This window comes from Lissotriton helveticus, chromosome 3_1, assembly GCF_964261635.1.
Source record: "Lissotriton helveticus chromosome 3_1, aLisHel1.1, whole genome shotgun sequence".
Lineage (NCBI taxonomy): Eukaryota > Metazoa > Chordata > Amphibia > Caudata > Salamandridae > Lissotriton > Lissotriton helveticus.
The window spans coordinates 1,584,117,131-1,584,140,155 of NC_136061.1; the positions used below are offsets into that span (position 1 = coordinate 1,584,117,131).

At 48.6% G+C, this 23,025-nt stretch overlaps 1 protein-coding gene across 3 annotated transcripts in view; it reads left to right on the forward strand.

Moving 5' to 3' along the window:
* The first annotated feature begins 9,036 nt into the window (after positions 1–9,036).
* ZBTB16 (zinc finger and BTB domain containing 16) overlaps positions 9,037–23,025 on the forward strand; it is a 411,590-nt gene continuing 397,601 nt past the window's right edge. For 2 of the 3 annotated variants that reach the window (XM_078682341.1, XM_078682343.1), the window contains exons 1-2: positions 9,037–9,147; positions 19,708–21,028. In XM_078682341.1, the coding sequence (XP_078538467.1) occupies positions 19,782–21,028 (1,247 nt within the window). In that variant the 5' untranslated portion in view covers positions 9,037–9,147; positions 19,708–19,781. Of the gene's footprint in view, positions 9,148–12,018; positions 12,212–19,707; positions 21,029–23,025 lie in introns of those variants that run through there. The other variant, XM_078682342.1, reaches the window with a different exon arrangement.

The window sequence follows — 23,025 nt, forward strand, 5'->3', positions numbered from 1 at the left end:
AGGTTTATATGTGCAGTGATTAGAATAGATATAGGGAACCTATATCTAAGTAAGGGGTACATATACCACCTTACACAAGCTGCAGTAGCAGACCTGTGGTGTCAGTTTGAATGGTCTCTCAGGGGTGGCAGAATACATGCTGCAGCCCCTGAGAGGCCTCTGGGGTACATGTTGTACCATGTACTAGGGAATGATAAGGGCATCCCAGTATCTAATCTGGAGTGTACCTAAAGAACATGCAATCAATTTAGAGGAGAAAGCAGCTAGCCTGGGGTCATCGATAGCAGGATCCCAGCCAGTCTAAGTCAAGAACAGTGAGACATCTTCAAAATGTGGTGGTAAACATAAGAAGTAGATCTTACTCTCCTACACCGGCTGCCCTTAGTATGCCTACCCGAGGCACCCCGTAAACCCCGGTTCCTCGCCATCCAAGGGCCAATGCTAGCTTTGTGTCCAAACGCGCCTCCACAAGGGGTTGATAGGTAAAGAACGCATGACAGCGACCGCCCGATATCCCTGCATCACTGCCACCTCCTTTCAACTTGGTGGCAGCACCCCTTGGAGGGTCCAGGGACGCTGTTGTTAAATTTGGTATAAAAAGGATGCCGTAGAGGGAACCTGAATTGTCCCCCGCCCCCAATCTTGACCTCACCTGCCACAGGCGAGTATAATTCACCGACTATCTTCCCACCCACGCACAAGGTGCGTTGGCCTGGCCAGGCCAGCAAACTTCCAGAAACATTGCATTACCTTCTTTTGACAGGGGCACTCCATCCTGTAAAAAGAAATGCTTCCCCTTGATGCACCCATGAGGTATGGCTGACCAACGAGCTGTCCTAAACAACTTACCCACCATTTGGTTCAACAGTTTCACTGACTCATTGATAGCCCTGACCGACTTACCAACTCTTCAACTCAACCTCGCAACAATGTTGGACCAATCTATCATGACCTCCAGGAACTTCTTTGAGCGCAAACACATTTCAGAGACAATCAATTCAAACAAGTCTTTCTGACCTAGCTCTGTCAAATCATTGCCTTCTAGATGCACAATTATCACCCCTGGGAGCATAAGCCTCCGGGGCAACATTTTTTCCAATGCAGTTCTCCAATGGGGTAGGTGTAGCCCCCCCTTGTCTGTAGAATGTCCGCTGATATACAGCTTTCTTTGCTTGTGATGCGCAGTCCACCTGTAGAATAAAAATGATATGCACGCCTCACATAGGATGGGCCCAAAATCAGCACATCTGTAATGCCTCTTGCTTCAGAGTAGACCGGAGACAATGAAGTATCCAGCGGCTGCATCACCTTAGCATCTCCTCCACCTGTGTTGACAGGAGAATATGTTAAGTAATGGGAAAGTCATACAAGAAGAATGTGACCTTCACAACATGTTCAATCTCACATGACACTTGTAGCAGTCAGACCTCCATCTGCCTATCCTTTTTACAGCCTGTCCTGCGAATCTCAGGCTTGCTGCAGAGGTCGCTGCACTAATCCGAAATAAATGGGAACTATAGTCTGCCGGATCCAAACCTGCTGACACCAGAGCCCTGTGAGCAACCAGGCAAATTGAAGCCTTGCAAGTGCCATCCCATCCTCATGTACCAAAAGGGAGCCTACATTCCCTCATACGCGGTGGGCCATAAGGCTTCAAGATTCTTGTTAAATGCCAGGAAGAACTCTATACTAAAAAGCTGAACCTCATCTAGTGGTCTGCATACCCTGTCGACTGGCCATGTTATTTGCCAGTTTCAATGTGTCTATGGAGTGCATTAAGTCTTGCCTACACCCCTCTAAGGGCTGCCAACCCTTCAGTGCCCTTTGCACCATGAATGCTTTAGTCCCATCTTTGTAGCCCAGCATAGTTGCAAAAAAAGAAATAGCCACCATATGTCGCTTGGCACAGTAAATGGGTCGTCCCTCCCATCTAAGGTACACTGGGATGTGATTAGTGATTCAAGTAAAAACCAACCTCCCACTCCTTTTACTTCCTGAAACCTGTAATATGTGCAATATGCCCCTTCGCAGACACACCCCTTCCTGTGCGCTAAACTGCCCGTCACTAGGCCTGGTAGAATGGGGCTCCAAGCCACCATAGTTGCTTCGGGAACAGTGACGGGAACTCTGCCGCTTCTGGGTGGTGATACCTGAAAGCATGCATCTTAAAACAAGATAAAGCATCTGCTGCATTGTTCAATACACCAGGCACATGTTCTGATTTAAAGTCAACATCTAGTCTCAAGCACAGCAGTATGACTTCTTTCAGTAATCGCAAGATCATTTTACACTTGGCTGCTTGTTGATTAATGTATTCCACCACTGGCATGCTATCTGACCAGAATACCACTTTTGACTGCAGAACTATTTTGGCCATATCGTGAGGGCTAACAAAATGGGAAAGAGCTCTAGGAACCCAATGTTCACCACCAGCCAATATTCTGCCCAGTCTCCTGGCCATTGCTGTGAACACCAAGATGGCCCCAAAATGGTTCCAAACCTGTGAGGCCTGCAGCATCTGTAAAGAGACCCAACTACTTATTGGTCTTGGCATGGCTTGGCCATTCCACTGTCCCATTAAAATCCTTCAAAAATGCTTCCCATATTTTCATGTCCTGGCGGACGTCTCTTGTCAACCTAGTATGATGGTGCCTCAACTTCAGACCAGATATGGCCTGCGCCATAGCCCTGGAAAACAGTCAGCCCATGGGTGTGATAAGGAGTGCAATAGTCAACTGTCCCACTGCCACCTGTAACTGATGTATTATCACTTTTGGGGCTTCAAAGCATTCTTCCAACACCTTTGTGAAAGCCTTGACCTTCTGCTGGGGGAGCCTGAATACACTGCCCAGGAATCCAATTCTATCCCCAAGAATTCAATTGTGGTTGCTGGTCCACAGGTCTTTGCTTGCGGGAGTGGTACCCCAAATATACCCATCAATTTGTTGAAGCATTTCTAAGCCCTCCCACACTCCATTCCAGGCATGCCCAGGAGTAAGAAGCCATCCAAATAATGCAGAGCCCAATGGTGTCCTCATCTCTATCTAAATAGCCATTCTAAGAAAGTACTAAACCTCTCAAAGTAAGCACAGGAAACTGAACAGCCCAAGGGTATAAATTCATCAAAGCAGAAGACACCCTCAATTTAGAACCCAATAAAGGAAAGATCTTGGGGTGCACCAGAAGCTGCTGAAAAGCAGATTCCATATCTGCCTCTGCTAGCAAAGACCAAGGTCCCACCTCCTGGAGCATTGCAATTGCCTGGTCCATTGAAGCGTACTTAACTGAGCACAGTGTCCTATTGATAGCTTAATTGACTGACTGACCCCTAGGTGCTGACAGGTTGTGTATCATACTGTACTCCACCGGGAACACATAAAATTCTTCAAAGGTATGGAATCAAAAGGACCTGCCACCCTCCTAAAAATCTTCTCTTTCATAATCTTATTTCTGGCAATGTTAGGATTAGCCCTTAATGCCTGCTGGTTCCTGCAATAGGTCACACCTAAACAACTCTCAGCCGGGATCCTGAAGCTGTTCTTAAATCCCTCATTTAAAGACTTTGCTGGCATTGTGTGGCTGTAAATGTCCAGGTATGACCCCATTGCTTGCCAGTTAACCGGGCAGGGGGCCTTGACAAATAATGGGAGCTTATTCATGTTTTTTGGGGCCCCTATCTTTTGTCTTTTTGAAACACTTGGACTTGGGTGTGAGGGTGCACTGCAGAAAGAACATACTTAAACTTGTACGTCCCCGGGGCTCTGTAGCAAACTCTTTTATTGAAGTCCCAGCACGTACCCTTTCTTGCCCCGCCCCTGAATTACTGTTTGCCCCAAGGCATGCCCACCCAAAAGGTCTGGCTTTGAGCGGCCTCCACCTTCTGCGGTTTCATGTGGCACAACCATGCGTTCACATCGATCTGATCCCACACCAATGTGGGTCTACTGGCCCTAATATGCCTGAATTCCTGGTCATAATCCCTCCAGGAGGTGCCTCCAAATGAATCATGCGTACAAGCTATCCTATTTTGGTAGCACACCAACTGTCCCCACCAGAGCTGTGAATCTCTCTGACATGATTACATGTAAAACAGAGAAAACGTTGATCCAGTTCATAATGGTCTCTTCTACCACTCACTAGACTGCGGGCTCTCCTTGCACCTTTTAATCTCCTCTCTGTCAGGAACATCTACAATTAACTCACATATTTCAACATAAGTGCCTTTTCAGATCTTCCTCATTGAGATGTATGCACCTGCCCAACTGATCAGGCTGTAAACGTACATCCCCCAAAGCCAAGCTTGGCAATGACGTAACTTCTTTGAAGAGGGGTAGGGACCTGGATGCTGCCAGCACTGTTTGTGCCACACTACCCGCTTGGGCGGTAACAGCTACTACTGATCCCTGCACCGCTGATGTACCTGTCACTCATGCCTGTCCTTGTATATCTATGCCATCCAAATGTGCCACCAGTCTCTTGGCCCTTTCAACATGGTCGCTCTTTGCTACCCCTGCCAGTGCACTTCCCAATAAGGGTGCGGACCAGATGCCTAACTTTGCAAGCCAACTGGCTAAGTTCGCCACGAACTCTGGCTGCCCTGCAGTGCCCACTGGCGTCACTCCACTAGCCATCAAGCTATTACCAGTTTGTACACTGCTGCTGTTCTCTGCCGGCACTGCAACTGTAGGAGCGCTGCCCTATTCTTCAGCACCACTTACCCTGCCACTTGACACAACCTATGTAGGAACGCTACCCTGCCCTTCACTTATACTACCCACCGGCATGACCTCAGGGGTGACTCGCTGAATTGGACTCCCTTGCCCACCAACACACTTCTTCGCTGGGAGAATGCCACACGATTAGCAACCCCTGCAACCGAGGCCTATCCACCGGCATTGCTGGCTCTAATGGCTGCCCTCCTTGGGGGCCCTGTGAACGCAAAGGCACCAACATCTCTTCCATCACATCCATCCTGCGCATCAACCCTCCCATCTTACTAACCAGGCGTGCCCTCTTAGAATTCTTCCTTGCTCCCCCAACATGTTTGCAGAGTAAGCAATACCTTATGTTAAATATGGTGCACCAACGCACAGAAAAGTCAAACTTGCTATGCAGCACTAATTGCTATAGCAAACCCCCAAATTGCCCTTCCAAAGAAAATGCTTCTATCCCCAACAAAGTGCTCTCAGCTTGGTGAAAGCACAGGTCTACACTAGGCACTACAGTAGATTGTCCCCACAAAGCTCTCAAAGGTGCAACAACACGTAATACAGTGCTCCTACACTTCTAAGCCTAGAGCACAACTTTGAACTAACTCCTCAATGCCTAACAAGCCATTTTTACCCTCACAAGTGCTCCCAAAATCACCCCCACTGAGCACCCTTTTACCTTTCACCATGCTCTCCGGAGCTGCCACCGAGTCCACTAATACAACCAGGTCTCTCAAGCCATCCGAGAAACTCTCTAGACGGAGCGGCTCACAAAAGGACAATGAGCTGTGAGGGGGCCCGCCAGTAGCGCTTCCATGAGCGGGTGATTATTGTGGGAGGGGGTATCAGGGGGAGAGATGTGACCGTGTTCTCCTCCGCAGCGAGCAGGAACCAAAAGACCTGCTCACCACGATGCGGCACTTTAAATAGGGGTGGGGTTTGGGTAGCGTTACCCTGGAAGCACTTTAAAGCTTCCAGGTCAGCGCCAAACCTGACCCAATTACCGCCACCCTAAAATAAGGACCCAGAGCGAAAACTCTCTGAACCCGCGAATGGCCCCCAGCTCCCCACCATATTGTCAGCTCTCGCGAGTGGGAGAGCCTGTAAACCCCTTCGCCACGGTGTGAATTCCGCCACGGTACAGGGGGGCATGGGGTGGGCGTGGCGCTGCTCATGGCGGCTCCCTGCCATGATAAATCACGGTGGGCGTTTGCTCATGACAGCCGGAAGCCGTTCAAACTCCGCCCACTGATGAATTCTCCCGCACAGGCAGGGAATGAACACTACGTGGAAGGAGCGGCAACTTTCTGACAGCTCGCGGCCGTCAGGAGCACATGACGGCCGGGAGCCGTCATGAGCACCGAAGAGGTTAAACACACTACATACAGTGCTTCCCTTGCAGAAGAAACCCTCTGCGGACTTCTCTTTGTTCACTAACTATAGACTCATCTCCTGCTTCTGTAGCTAGCCAGGCTATTAGAGTAAATCATCATTAGATGCCTCACAGAAAACCTCAACAATCACCAACTCCTCATTGCCACTCTGTCAGGATGCAGACCCAACCACAGCACTGAAACTGCCCTCATCGCCACCACTGACTACATCTGCATGATCATGAACAGAGGAGACACAGCAGCCCTCATCCTCTTTGACCTCTTCACTTTGTTTGACATGATCTCCCACCTCATCCTCAACTAACACCCGACAACATTGGAATCCAAGGACACGCGCCCCGCTGGATCTGCTCTAATCTGGCTGGCAGGACCCAGTCAATCAGTTTAGCTCCTTTTACCTTGGAGGCCTGTCAACTCCTCTGCAGAGTACCACAAGGCTCCTCCTTGAGCCCGACCCTATGCCATGCTTACAAAATGCCGCTTACCAGCATCATCCTCTTTTAAGACAGCAACGTACTCTCCTACGATGATGACACACAACTCATCCTCGCCCTCCTAAACAAGATGCTAAGCACCCTGAGAATGTACATGACATGCATAACCAGAATCACCAACTGGTTGAAATCCAACTGACTGAAGCTGAACACTGATAAGACAGAAGTAGTGATCTTCGGGAAAGACACTAACCATAGGACACCACATAGCTGGCAGACTAGGACCCTTGGCCACGCCCACCGCCCACTCTAAGAACCTTGGGATCACAGTTGACTACAAACTCGACATGTCCGCCCAAGTCAACGTCATCAAGGCTTCATGACTCCACCCCCGGAAGATGCGGAGGTGAATTTTCAAAAGGCTCTCAATCTATACTCCGAAAGGAATCACACAAGCTCTTGTCACCAGCAAACTGGACTACAGGAACAAGCAGCTCATGTAGACGTTGCAGACCATTCAGAACTCTGCAATGTGAATCACTCTCAGCCTGCCACGAAATGCACACATCTCACCTCAAGGAGCTTCACTAGCTTTCAATACACAAGTGAGCACATTTGAAAATCCTGACCCACACTTTCAACGCACTAAAGAATTTAGGCCCTACATACCTTAACAAGCACTTTCACACACCTTCCAACACCTCCGCTCAGCCAAACTCCTACTTACACACTTCCCACACTCATGGAAAACCAACCAGAGCCAACAGCTGAACCATCTTCTTCATCACTTTGTACGCGTGGACGGCCTGCTGCTACACCTCCTCCTCACTTGAATTCTGCAATAATCTGAAGATTTAGGTATTCGAGCAACCATACTAAACCCTGGGCCAGGCTACACCCTCATGTGCTTCGTGCCCGGGTACCCACCTGGGTGGCAGAGCACTGTGCAAATCAGAACATAAAATAAAGGCCCAGGAACACATGGGTGGTGGTGGACAACTTGCGAGTATGCATGTACATATAATCATTTATACAGGACTAAGGGCGCAGAAGCACATGAGTTGAGACACACAGTTTGTATTTATATATATGTACGTACATACAGGACTAGGGGCCCGGGAGCACGATTGGCGGTGGACTGTTTCATGAAGCAGGGCTAGAGGTGTAGGGATGCACGACTTTAGGAAGCAGGGTTACAGACCCAGGCGTGCAAGGCACAGGATGCGTGGCCTCATGGAATATTGATGGGGAGGCACAAATCTAGGATCGCAAGATTAAAGCATCACTAGGGAACGGGGATGCATTGCTTCAAGCAGAACGGCTGGAGAAATATACATCCGGGACCGGCTGTGCAATGTCTCGGGGCAAGCGGTTCGGTGCAACACAGTCGTATACGTACTGAATGGGACGCAGCTGCTTGGGAAGCAGGGCTCCAGGAGTCTCGAGCTGGAGATACTCTGGCCCGGGCGCGCATGGCTTTGTGTTCATGGTGTTAAGGAAGCATGGGTGGGTTGCACAGATCCGGGCGGGGGTACAGGACCGTGCAGGCACAGTCTAGGGCACGGAGCTGCACTGTCCTTCAACGACTGACTGGAAATGTACGAGGACCCAAGAGTGCAAAGGCTGCAGAAGCACGGCCTCGGGTTTAGTGCTCGAGCTCATGCTGATCTAGCACAACAGAGTTAGGGATGCACAGTTTCAGGGGTTGGAATGAAGTGGTGAAAATTAGCATATGGCTGGAGAAGCACGGTGTTTGGGCGCAGGATTGAATACACTCCCCCAGCGTGGTACTTGATATTATGCCCCTCACGCCCCTCCCAGCATGCGGCTATAAACGCATGGAAATAGGAGTGCAAGGCTCGAGATGCACGGCCGGCGGAAGCACGGTCTCACATCGTAAGTGCTCTAGTATGACAGCACTGTGTTGAAAGACAACCAGGAGCATACGAAGGGGCGTGCAGTGTCCTGTTCTGGGACACACTATCACGAAAAAAGGTTCAGGGTTGGAGGAAGCACGCACCAAGGAACTTTAAGCATGGTTAACAAGTTGTCGGGAGATGCTGTACCGAGCGCTGCCCTCACAGACTAGTACGGCGTGACAGGTTTGGGAAGGGGTGGAGACAGCAGAGAGGGACAGGAGGAGCACGGACCAGGGACGGTCTGACTGAAGACTTTGGGGTGCACGGTTTCAGGATTTATAGCTCTCTATTAAATGGTGCGCAGTTCGCGGGTATGGTTCGGTAGAGGGGGGCAAGCTAAGTGTTGCTCTGTGCTAGTATGACAGCGCTGGGCACACGCGGACCCACGAGTACAGGGCAGCACAGACTCAGTGTGCCATGCTCGGCAGTAGGGTGGCTGTGCGGGGGAAGCACTGACCCCGGCGTCCTGTCCTGAAGAAGCCCAGCCGCCTCGCGCAGCCGGCTTCTGATGTCTCCGGCGGCGGCGCGCGCCACCGTCCTCGGCTCCACGGGCGCGAGGAGCTGACGTCACGGGCCGCTGATTTGCTGAGCGCTGCGCGGAGCTCGTGCAGAGACAGAGCGGGCGCTGCGAACCGCACAGAGCGGAGCGGAGGCATGGGGAGCCGGCTGCACGGACAACGCGCCCGCGCCGGTGAGTGGGGGTCGGGGGAGAGGGGTTCCGAGGGTCCATGCCCCGGTAACGCTTGGTACTTGCTCCGGGAGCAGAGAGATTCATCTCAACCTGCACTTACCCCAAAATGCACGGGAACACTTTCAACCTGCACCAAGTGCACTTACCCCTGTCTGCATCGGGCGTAGTAACCACAACTTGCACAGAGAGCAAACACGTCACGTGAATCACGCGCATTGACCACTGCAGATGTGATGGGGCTCTCGCCTGCATCAATGGCACTTACACGCACAACTGGAACTGGTCTCATCCTGCATCGTGGGGCACTTACGGCACATTTATTGTCATTCCGCTTTTAACTGTTCCTGGGGCGTTAACATTCATTAGTTACGTCCCTTACACTGAGACAGTTGCAACATAGGAGCTAGTGTGACAGCGCCAGGGGTACGTATTGGCAACATGTACAGAGCCATGTACGTCCACCTGCAGCCCCTTGAACATATGCTCTGAACTCACCTCACCTTGTTTTCGTGGAGTGGGGGGGGGGGGGGGGGGGGAGTTAAATATAGTACTGGAGCATTTGAAGATCCTGTACTGAGCACTTGCTTCGCTCTGCACTAGGGACATTTACATCCACGTAAATCCCCGTCACTTGATGCCCCCAGGGCAAAATCGTATCAGGGCAGTTGCAGGACCTTGTTCTGGGTGCTTAACTAGGGCATTTACTTCATCCTGCAGACTGTAGCCCCTTTGGGATAACACAGTAACAAGCGCGTGCACAAGGTGCAAGTAAAGGAACATTCACCTTCCCGGGGATAGTGACAGCGTCGGAGCACTTACCGCAACTTGCACTGGTTGCACTTTAGGCATTTTGCAGCTCTTTCTCCTCGTGGCACTTCTCGCAACCGTAGTGCTGGTTCACTTATTTCAGTCTGCACTTCTCGCTCCCCTGGACATCTCACGCTCTGGGACCGAGGGTCGCGGGGGTTTGTGGGGTCAGCATTTATTGGAATCTACTCCCCGTACATGTGGCACTTTCTGCAGTAGGCACTTTTGGTGAAACACATTCAGGGCAATGATGGTGTCTGGGCGCGTTGGTGCCATCGAAGGGTGGAGAGGGTAAAGTAGGAGTGTTCGCGGGGTGTAGATGCAACAATTGAGGCATACTGCATTGCAAGTACCAGTCCGTTACATACCAGAGAGGCTTATAGTTCCACAAGTCAGGGTTCCTGCACTTTCCTGCAGCATGAGTACTTAACTGTGTTTGCAAGGGCGCTACACCCGGCACTTCCACAACTTGCAGCACAAGATGTCCTATCAGTCAGTACTTCGTAGCACTCTCCATCGGGAAGCTTTGGACAACCTGCACTTGCAGCAGTGGCACTTAGAGCAGTTTTCACCGCTGCATTTACAGCTTGTCAGCCGAGCACCTGTTGCATCAGGTGCCTTCTATGGCGCATGGGCACCTGCAGCCTCTTAGGCTGTGAAGAGCCCCCAACACAACCCTTCAGGGGGTAATGTGCTTCACACAGGAGGGGGTCCTACATATGTACCGTGGGAGCGTGCAGGCTGCATAACCAGCATGGAGCGCGCTGAGTGAAACAGACCCAAGATAACGCGGTTACTCTGTAATGTTCGCGCTGGGATTAAGAGCGCAGATAGAGCTGCTTAAACAGAAGCGATGATTAGCGTCTGAATTAGCTGGTGAGAATCCTGTATGCTTGCCCTATAACCTGCATGGCCAGACACCCGTAATCACTCATTATGATCACGTCTGCGGAGCATCGTGTACATAAACCGCCTTTCATTTATTTTGTCGTGCACTCCCACACAAGCACACTCTTTGAGTTTAAGGAGCGATATATATTCTTTTTTAACAGTCCCCCTCATATCTGTTTGCAAGAGGGTGACATTTCACATGCCTTGCACATCCTGTCGGGTGGGGCTCGGGACCACAGCCCATTTTTACGGCCATAAAGACCCCGTAATAAAGCCCCGCGCACCCTTCTCGTGGCCCTCCTTGACTCCCCTGTGAGATGCAGATTAGTGATCACTAATTGGTGCACCCAGGGGCTGCGCGCCACCTGAGCTCCGTGTAGCGCCTCTTTCCGCCACGCCGTGGAGCTCCCTGTGAAGCGATGCTTTAGCGCTGGGGGTGCTTTGCTGCTTTCCATACACTACACGTTTTTGCTGTGGGAGAAGAGGCAGTGTAGCCCTCACACTCACGCCGGCCTCCCTCTTTTCCATGCATCTAACTGGACAGTCAACACAGTGCTAATGTGTCTGTGAATCCTGGGGTGTGAGGCACAGTGTGTTGTCATTTACTTATTCTTGGGGGAGGGGGGCGCAATAATAGCTGTATTAAACAAACCCACTAAGTTGCAGAGGGGAAGGGGAGAAAAAATCCAAACTCGGTCCAGGAGATCACCAACCCTGTCAGTTTAACTAACAGCCGCAACACCTCAGCGCCTCCTTTTAACGAAGAGTCTTAAGACTATTCTACAATATTTTGCTTTTTTATTCTTATTATGATTGTGTGTGTCCAGGACACCCCTCAGCGGTACACCCCCCTAGGTGTTGGGGGATGGTTAATCCCCCCCACCGCGTTATCAATCGCAATACACAACTGATAACGTATGTGTAATAGTTCACTAATTAACCCTTTCCACTCCTCAAAGCAGCTTTTGTTGGGTTGGAGAGATGTCCCGCGCCCCCTCCCCTCCAGCCCCTCTCTCCTGGTGAAAGAAAACAAACAGCAGTGGGCTCCGGTGCAAAGGCTCAGCGGTGCCCGGCCCCGGCTTATCGCCTCCCCCCTCCCGGCCCCGCCTCTCGCTCCCCATTCAGCATGTTATCACTCACAATGAGGTGTGAGGCGTCTCGGGGAAACGGATTGCTGTTAAATATCTGTCTGATCTAGGCAGCAGGCACTGCGCAGATTAATGAATTATTGGTTGCTCAGCGGGCTGGCTCGGAACTTTCAGTTTTGGGGTCTAAAGTCTCGAGCATCCCGCCCCCATTCCCGACTTCAGGGCTTTTGTAATAGCCTGTGTTATTTGTGAAGGATGTCCTCTCTTTCACATCTAAGGTACAGAGACTCTCTTCACTTTATTTCATGTTTGTTTTAAACTTTTTTTTATCCATAGCTGTTACTTTAATGCTTTTATTTGGTTTCTGTTTTTTATGCGTCTTTGTCGTTTTCGATATTTGTTTCCTTTAGTCTCGAATGTACATCCTGCTTTCATGGGTTTGTGTATTCATTCTCTTCTTTGTGTTTGATGCAACTTAGGTTTTCACTCATATTTGTTCTTGCGCTTCGATTCTGCTTATCTATTTGATGCCATGGCTTGTATTTTACATTTGCAGATTACATGTTTTTATTCTGGCTACTTATGTTCCGTCTGAAGTTTAATACTTTCTTTAGTACATTGCAGTTGTCTGTTGCTTTTCTTTTTGTTCACTTTCCACGCTTGGCGTTCCATATATTGTCTTTGCAGCTTTGTTAATAACGTTCACATATGTTAATATTATTTGTAGTTTTTTTCTTTTTCTTTTTAATTTTGCTTCTTTTTTTGCAGTTTACACGATGATGTTGCACATCGTAGTTGTTTGATGATTGCTTGCGTAGTGTGTCTCATTTATGTCAGTTGTATTCAGTAGATCCTCCAGTTTTCTGTTACATTGTTTACAGCCTGCAATTAACCCTAATAGTATATTATCTATTATGTCTGAGGGATTTTTTTTGTCCTTAACACTCAATTCTTCTCGCTCGGTGTCTTCACGCTTCCAGTGATGGGGGAGTTCACTGGGAAGAGACCTGGAGTAAATAAGGCGTCCTTTGTGGACAGCGCCCGCTCTCCGCAGAAGAGACCCCCGCCCCCTCCTTCTTGTGTGTACAATTGCACCGTGGGCAGCGCCGTCCTTGGACAAAAAACATTCCAGGTCATTCCTGGACAAAGGGACGTGTCAGCTTACGCCACCCTTTCAAATGCCACTTTATTTTGGGTCATAATTCTCAGTTTTTGCTCTGCTCCTGTGTTTTTTTTACTCTATCATCATCTTTATAGATGAGGGGGTCAAGAATACAGTCGCGTTTTGCTGCATTAAACCGCGCTGTCCAGCAGAGCAGCTTCCGGGCGCTTCGTGAGAGTGTTTTCAGTCAGTGGGGCGTCTGTGGCGTCGCTGGAGTTTTCTGCCCGAGCACTGAGTGGCGTTAAGGTCTGTCCTGGACGGGCCACGTGCGCAGGGAGCACGGAGGGGCTTTACTTTCAGGGAGGGGGCGGGGCAGAGAGAAGGTAAACATTCACCAGCAGACGGTGCCAACTGGCAGGACACTGGGCGCTTTGCGTTTACTGCCTCGTGCATGAGCCGCACTTCAGACCAGTGTCCCCGCAGCATGAGTACACGCCCACGTGAAGCGAGCACAGGCAGGCGCGCCTCTTACTCAGGTGAAAGTGCTTGTACTTTTCCACGTGCTCCTCAGCTGTGTGTGAGTACGGCGATTGCAGCCCAGGAGCCCGTCTGAATGTATAAGCGATTGAGCATCTTTTTTTAAAACTCTAGGTGTGCGTTAATTCTAATACACCAGCATCACGTGCCTTTGATCTCCACAGACCAAGGCAGACTGTTGGATTTACTGATTCGGTCTCAGCACGGGTCAGAACGGTGCCATAGGATGAATAGTGCTCTCTAGCTGCCAGATGGCCCCTTGTCAGGCGTGACACCGTGAGCGAGTACTGGCTTCTCAACCAGCACCCCTTTCTTATGCTTTGTTTTTCCAGTGCATTACAACATTGTTTACCGTGGAACTACATGTCCCAGAATGCAAGGTCAGTGGCTAAAACCCCAGGGCTGCCTAAACATGCCACGGCTGACGTGGGTCCACTTTGTGGCTACGCCACATATCCGCTGAAAATGCGTATTCTCGTGCAGACGTAGTGAGTAGTGAAGGGGTGGCGAGAGGGAGGGGGACGTTTTTTCCTGGTTTCCACAATTACTGTAAGCTCATAAACTATTGTGCGCGGAAGAGCAATATTTAATTCTTACAGTGAGATTGACTTTTTATGTTTTCATATGGCATTTTTAAATACAGACTTTCAAGAAGGATCGGCTCTGCGTCGTGTGTTGGTTCAGAAAAGCAATTACTTGAAGTTTAGAATATATCGAGATCTATAGCTCACTAAATCTGTGCTCTAAGCGCCATGTCTTGAACTGCCCTGGGCATCTAGTCTTAACACCAGTGCATCCTTATACTGAGCCAGGTATGCCACGATTGAAGTGATGGCTATGAATGACACATTATACACATCTGAGCGGTTCATATATGAAGAGATGGGTGATAATTGTACCAAATGTATACATTTGGTGGAATCTTTGTATTAATATTTGACTATGTATGTGCTTTGTAGGTACTTAGTTTTAATAGCCGGCCACTATGAAGCTGAAGAGATAATCTCTTCCACTGCAACAGCCAACATTACAGGCCTGGGGAGTTCAGCTAGCCTTACTTGGATACTTTGCATCTTGATAGTGGTAGTTTTACTTTTGAATGAGGCACTACAAGTCCCAGAAGGCAATTTAAAAGATGTGCTCTGGCACTATGACATGTAGTCTTGGTGGCCTTTGTCAGAGATGCAACACTAACACTAGAGGACCTGTTATTTCCGTTTGTATTCTGGAAAGTGTCGTCCTGTATTCATAGTTGTGAACCCCAAACTGGAATCCAACCGGGATCCCCCCCCCCCCCCCCCCCCCAATGAGCAAGAGGTGAAACCCTACTGTGGAGGTGGGGCGAGGAGCTGCAGTACCTGGAGCGTTGTATGACAGAGGCATGTGTGGCTGAACCAGGCGTGCCTCTACAACGCGGTCACAACCATGAATGCGTCTTTACCACGTGCTCTTTTACTACGCAATTTTGTTGTGAAGGCATGATTGTTAAAGGGATATTCGTGGTAAAGATCACGACCACCTGACCCCTCTTCCCAGCCATAAGACCTAAAATCCAACCCCCCCTCATCCCCCCCCCACTGAGGCCTAAAACCCGGGGCGGCTACTCCTCTGAGGCGTAGCATTGCCGCCCCACTGCTTATAAGCAGTGCACTGCAAAGTAAAAGAAACATAAAATGACAATAACTTTGAGCTAATTTCATTTTTTGGTTCCTTCTGCTTTGCGGCCCGGCGGGGCTGCTCTGTTTTTGGAGCAGGGGCAGAGTGGTTTGCCCCCTCCTAAGTGCACAAGACTGTTTTGGCCGGCCCTCTCAGGCGGCCCAAAACAGTCATGAGCACTTTCGCTGTTCTCCATGCAGGCTACATTACAGCCTGCGTAGAGAACATGTCCAGGCCCCCATTCCCTGGCTGAGTGCCGAACAAGGACGCTCAGGCCAACCACAATGCTGCATTGCAGCATCGTGATTGGTCAAGGGAGCCTGGCTGTGCTTCCTGCGACTCAGTACGACAAGGAGAGCAGGAGCAGAGACCCTGGACCTGGCGGAGCAGGGTGTTTATTTTATTATTATTATTATTTTTTTAACATTGCACACTGTTTCCCTTTACCCCCTCCCGTGAACCATGCCGGCCGCCACTGCCTAAAACTTGCCCCATCCTGCCCTTAAAACGACACCTTCCTCCTCACTCCCATCCTGAGGACTAACGACCTCCCCCTACCAAAAACTACCCTAACCCCAGGCTCCCCGCCATGAGTCCTAAACTTTCCCCTGTTCTGCCTTTAAAACTACCCCTTCCCCCGCCCTGAGGCCTAAAACCCTGTACCCTTTTTAAAAAACTATCCCATCCCCCTGCCCTCAGCCTTAAAAACCTGCCCCCTTTTAAAAACTGTTCCTACCCCATGCCCTAACTCTTAAACCAACCTCCACCTCTAAAAACTTCTCCCCCACCCCCTAAACCTGGTTGCCGGCCCTTAAAACCACCCAGTCCCTCACCCCCTGCCCTGAGCCCTAAAATCCTGCCCCTTCCAAATAACTACCCCAAACCCCCCATCCCTAAAAGCAACCCCCTCAAACCTGACCCCAGCCCAACTTAGTTGTCCGCATCTTGAGTTTCCTGTTTTGACTCTTCCTCTCCTGCCCATCCGGACACTAGACTGCTATCCACATTAATCATGCATGTGCGTGGTTAAGGCAGATGCGTGGTTCAAGAAAGCGTGGTTACGCTTGTGGCGAAACGGCCCGCGTGTCTCACGCCCACGTTGTAAAGGCATTTTCCCACCTGGAATCTATGGAAGGGAAGGTGCTGATGTGATAATCAGGCCTGGAGAGAAGTGCTGGACATGGGAACCCTAGACCCTGCCATCACTTGACACTCTGATGATGAGAAGGTCATTTCACCTGCTTGTGAATCAGGTAGTGGGGTGGGGGCAGGAGCTCGCACAGCCTTTCCTTTCCTTCTCGCACATATTTCTCTTGTCCCTTGAAACCAGCCTTCCTTAATGATGCATGTTTCATGCCACCTTAATTTATAGCATCTTACATTTTCTCTTATCTGTAAATTCTAACCTCCTTTTATCTGTCCTTTAATTTCTTCTTTCTCATTTCCAATTGCCAAGACCTTCCAACTTCGTTCATCTTTTTCATCTCCACACCTTTTTTTATTTTATTTTATGCTGTGCACTGTTCTTTATCTTTTCCCTAATAGCTGAAAATGAATTTCTTTCTGCACCATATTTTCCATTTCTCCTGATTGCTGACTCTCTTTACCCCCTTTCATCAGTTTCCACCCCACTTCGTTCTCTTTTATCATATCCCAGATATGTTTTCCACTTTATGCGCCCTTTTCCTTCTCCCTTTCGCCCTCTATTCTCCCTTCCTCTCATTGACTTTTTCTTTTACTTTCTTCTCACCCTTTCACACTTTTCATCCACATCTCATTTACTTCTTTCATATCATATCTCTTCTCATTTCTTTCTTTCCTTGCCTCATTACTTTCTGCTGCCGTTCCTTTGTCTCTACCCCATTTATATGTTTCCTCCAAATCATCCTTTTTTGTCACATTCCTTTCTCTCCCCCCTTTATTCCTTCTTACACTTTTCTTCTGTTCGCTTTACTCTTTCCTTTCACACCCTCTTCTTTCTTATGCAATCTGAACAACATTAAAATGCTGTCTAATTATGCAAAAACATGCATACTTTGGTAAACTGGAGAGGGGGCCCTCAGATGAACACCAAAGCCAGTCAGTGAGTTATGTGTCTCAAATGCACCTCTAACTCTCTCAAGGTCTAAGAAGGGGCTACCCCCGAAATTCCTCCTCACTCCACCACCCAAGTTACCTCCTCACCTGGGCCCTAGACTATAGACCCCAAGTGACACTAGAGCCCAGACCCCCTAGGATACCCCCCGCCCCTCCCCCCTGCAACCCCACAGTCAATTCTGGCTACCATAAGAGTGTGGGTATAAATGGCCATGTTTATTTTAACATCATCACACATAAACATGACAAATTGACATTACTTATTTACACGTTGCATAATCAATATTCACACTTTTAATATTGTCAGTCATAAACACTCAGCCTAATCATCTGACTTCATTGTTTATAAGACGTTCTATTGCTCCTGCAGCAAGGGGCCCTCCGGCTCGCATCTCCCAATTGAGAACCACGCAAGGCGCAACCCAGCTGCGTCCTTGAGAGGTGAGCCCCAGCCCTCCGGTCCATGTCCGCCATTTTTGGGGCCCACCCCTCTACCACCAGGCTGGCAAGGAGGCTCATAGGGAATAGATTTTGGAAAAGGGGAGTGGTGATGGACAGAGTTTCTGAATGATGCAGAATACTCTTACCAAGTCAATAGATCATGGTTTTAATCCATCACCGTTTTTTAGCTCACTGCACCATCCCAGCTCAGAACCTGGCTATATGCAAATTAGTCTGTTCCTGTCCCAGTGCATGATGGGAACAGGGCAAACCAAACTACCAAGCCAATTCTTATACTGGGAAGGAAACAAGCTTCCGGGGACCGGTTTCTGGCATCACAGCCTTCTTCGGCCCGGCTTGCTTGAATCCTGATGGTGCAATGAGCAAGGGACTCACGTCTGAGTATACCCTCCCACACATAGTGTGGATAAAACCGATTTTGGAAAAGGGGAGTGGTGATGGACAGAGTTTCTGAATGATGCAGAATACTCTTACCAAGTCAATAGATCGTGGTTTAATCCATCACCGTTTTTTAGCTCACTGCACCATCCCAGCTCAGAACCTGGCTATATGCAAATTAGTCTGTTCCTGTCCCAGTGCATGATGGGAACAGGGCAAACCAAACTACCAAGCCAATTCTTATAGTGGGAAGGAAACAAGCTTCCGGGGACCCCCCTTTTCCAAAATCGGCTCATAGGGAATAACCAGGGGCTGCTGCCCCATGCCCTAGCTCGCGACCTGTTGCCCGTGCCTCCCCAGCTGGTGTCCCCCTTCTCCCTGCAGAGAGCTTACCGTCTCTGTCCCTCAGTGCTGGCCTTGGGAGTACGTAAGGAGGACTCCCATTAACCTTTAGAGTTAATCTTCTGTGGCCTCTTTACCCCTACCGCCTACCCCCTCACCCCAAAAGCCTAAACTCAGGGACGGATGGATGGGAGTTTCGTTTTTCAGTCACTTCCTGGGGCCTGCGCGGGGAAAAGAGAATGGAGTCCCTGGCCCCTCAGTCTAAATAGGCCACTCCCTCCTCCCAGCGCCGGTCCCAGCCGGAAAAACTTCACTCTGTGACCCAAAAGGACTTCCCTTTCTGCCGGTCGCCAATCGGGCTACCCCGGCCTATCTAGGGGGCGTGGCGGGGATGCGGGCCTCATGGCGCGCTCACTAACTATCGCGCTTTCCTTATTTCTAGTCCAGCAGTGTCCTGCTCTTTCCTACCGCGCATGTTCTCGGTCAGCTGCACCACTTCAAACAATGCCCCCTACACTCTCATTATAGCCCTGGCTGGAGGGAGCTTTCCTCACTCTGCCTAAAGCTCTGATTGTGGTTGCATACCTATTAATTTCATACCTGATGCTGCCCTGCACTGGCCCATGCTGCTCGCTCTCCCTGTCTTATTCCCAGCTGATGATCTTCTTGAATTCTGGTCTCTTGTTCATCTCCCCTTCAACTCAACACCTCATTCAACCTCAGGGAAGATTGCCATCTTTTAACTATGAAGTTGTCTTCTCCATCAACGTGGCACAACAGTGGCCCGTAAGATGAGGTTTGCTAGTAACCCATCTGTAACTCGATGTCCTAATAGGCCGTGGAAGGACTTCCCACCATCTGATCCCTCTGCCATTCTTAGGGTTTGTCCTGCAAAAAGCACCCAGCATAATTGGTGAAAGAACCAAACTATTTGATGAATATGACTGAATACTGTAAAAATCTGTCTATGCGTTTGGTCTAATAGTGGCCAATGTTAACTGTTGAGGAATATTCGTGGCCTGTGTATTTTCATAGTGAGTTCATATACTAGACCTAGGCAGATTTCCATAACAAATGAATGCATTTGTAGGTGCATGCTGTCCACATCTTGAATGAAAACTGTAACTCTTGTATAATTGAGTCATCGTCCATGGCACTAAATCTAATGTTCTCTCTCTTCTGTGGTTTGCTTTGGGACAGGTAATCAGTGCATCACAAACCGTTCCACATTGACAACAGGAAAGAAAGCCTGATGACTCAGTCTCGGGAGTGTTATGGATTTGAATAACATGGGTGTGATCCAGCTCCAGAACCCCAACCATGCCACTGGGCTCCTTCACAAGGCCAACCAGATGCGGTTGGCTGGAACACTGTGTGATGTGGTCATCATGGTCGACAGCCAGGAGTTTCACGCCCACCGGACTGTCTTGGCTTGCACTAGTAAAATGTTTGAGATCCTGTTCCACCGCAACAGCCAACATTACACCCTGGACTTTCTCTCATCCAAGACCTTCCAGCAGATTCTGGAGTATGCCTACACGGCCACGCTCCAAGCCAAAGTGGAAGATCTGGATGATCTTTTGTACGCAGCAGAGATCCTAGAGATTGAGTACTTGGAAGAGCAATGCCTGAAGATCTTGGAGACCATTCAGGCTTCCGATGACAACGACACTGAAGTCAGCATGGCAGATGGTGGAACAGAAGATGAGGAGGACCGGAAGACAAGGTTGATCAAGAACATGCTGATCTCAAAGCATTCCAGTGAGGAGAGTGGCTATGCAAGTTTAGCCAATCAGAGTTTATCAAATTCTCTGGTAGAGCAGAGTCCCTCTGTTTCAACGTCGTTTGGACTTTCGGCCATGAGCCCTACCAAGGCTGCAGTAGACAGTTTGATGTCTATTGGACAGACTTTACTCCAAGGAGCTTTACAGCAAAGCGCAACAGACTTGCACTCAACAAGCAACCAGCCTCCAGGACTTTCAGATATGAAACCAGAAGCTATGCAGGTGGACGAAGCTTCCTCTAACCGAGGAAGCCCAAATGCAGAACCCAGCACACCTAATGGGGACAAGTCTGATGACAAATCCAAGGAAGCTCCGGGCACCCCTACCCGTAGTAGTGTGATCACCAGTGCCCGTGACCTTAATATTGGTCGGGATGAGACTGCACCTGACCAGCCCCCTGAGTCAGGCCAAGGGTTTTTGGTTGGTCCAGAGCATTCATTTTCTCAAAGTGAGAAACAATTGAGTCTCTATTCTGTCTTACCCAATCACAAAACAGACTCCATGATCAACATACCATCCTCCATGGCAACCGCTCTCCATATGCCGCCATCGCTGGCGGTGTCCATGGACTTCAGTGCCTATGGGGGACTTCTCCCTCAAGGTTTCATTCAGAGGGAGCTTTTCAATAAACTGGGCGAACTTGCCGCCGGCATAAAGAATGAAAACCAAAGTATTGGGGTGCGGTGCAGCGTTTGCGGTGCAGAACTACCAGACAATGATGCAATAGAGGAACACAGGTAAGACTATCCTTATGGGTGGTTAGTATTGTATATTTCAGCAGGCACATAATTGCAATGATGCGTATGTTTTTTTAAGAGATCTGGGTCTCCTTTCAATTATTTTGTGTAGGAAGCCATCTGGTTCGTTGAAACACTCATCATTTTGGAGGCCAGCTATCTAGCTTTGTAGATCAAAGGCATCAAATTGTTAGTACTGGGTAGACACAGGACATCATTATGTCTACAAAAGCACATCTCTGCATCTTAGATTAGAGTTGTAGCAAAATTAACCTGTCCACGCCAAGTTGAAGTATGCCCTTGAGGTGTGTTCCTCCGTTGACTTGCTAGATTCATACATTGAATTGTCTGCCGCTTGATAACCATTTTTATCAGAAGTAATAAAAAATTGCTTACCCCATGACCATTGATTTAAATGGAGGTTTAAATGGTCATATACTGTCAGGTAATGAGCACCTGCTCTGCTTTAATTTGAAAGCAAGAGTACCTGCACTTTTCATGAGCAAACGGGTACTCTGGGTTAGTGAGTACCTGCACTTATATATTTCCATTTCAAGAACTACCCATTATGTTGTTTTTTTTAAGATAAATTCGCATTTTAATGGTTTCCTTTTTCCATTACTGCTGTGTGTCCCTGCACCTCTGTTTGTTGCATGTATGATGTGGCTTTTGTTGTTATTGAGCGTGTACTGGTGCACCCAAGTATGTTACTGACTTTATCTGTTAACAGTTACGGTGCGTTATCCAATAACCATAGTATTGTGTTACGTCTGAATCAGCCTTGAACATCCTTTCTCAGGATTCAAATGACCCCCACACCAAACACAAATAAATGGACCCCTTTTTGTCTCTCTATCGAGTAGTAGCCTGTCTCTTTGTAAAGACGAACTAGAGACCCTAACAGCCTAAAGGTTTGACAAGGAGCATTTATGCTTTGGTGCAGAACCTTCCAGAATTGCTGTGCACTTGTGGTGGTTCGGGGTTGCAAAGCCACATCCTGGTTTAACCTATATCTAAAGCTGGAGGATATGCACAGGGACTTCCCCATCTGATGCTGAGGAAGTACGCACTGTCTTATTCTAATTGTGTTCATTTATCTGAGATCTTGTGACCTCCTTCTAAAGAAATTATCGTGGTCAGCAGTTTGACGAAGTGTGCTTTCGGACATTGCTTTGAGACCTATCCTCATTAGATAAGAAACTGAAATTGATGAATTTATTCTCTACTTGTTCCTCAGTCCAAAAAACTTGAAAAAAACACTTAAGCAGTTGTGTTGAATGTTCCCAGATGAATGACCGCCTCCTCAATCGAACATCGTAGTGGTGTCATGTCATTCATGGCCAACCTCTGCCACTTCGTCAGTTGTATGACACAAAGAGACCTCTTTCATTGCTTCTCGGTTTGGCGGAGGCTAGGGAAAACTTTATGGTGCACTTTAGTTGAGACAACTAAAAAGAAAGCACTAGTTGTTCTTTGCTTGTGCGAAAACACCATTCTCTCTTGCTACATAGTTTAATTAAAGCCAAGAAAAGAAGTTTTGTTAGCTTCAGTAGCGGGAGGCAAAGTGAAAGCATATTATCAATTCGAACAGCTTACAAATCTTTCCGTTAGTTTAACCCAGTGATAGAGCTAGAAAAGTAAAGGAACCTATATGGGCACTTTGTTTGGTTAAAATAAAAGAAAAAGACCTTGATGGTGCGTTGGGTAGGAGAAAAGGTAAGATGGCTTTGGAGCTTGTCAATTGGGTGAAGCAAGGAGGCATGATTTCACCCAGCCAAATACCTAATCATGCTTTCTTTTTCCTCCATCGAGCCAAAGAGGTAAGCTAAAACGGTATTGGCACTTTTTTGGGCGTCAAATAAAGGTAAAGATTGAATGCCACTTCATTTGGATGGGGAAAAAAGTGGTTTATTTATTCAAAGAAAAGCTTTAGAGATCTTTGGTTGGGTGAAGCAGAGAACATGTTTTACCCAAGCAAGGGTTTAATAAATGTTTGT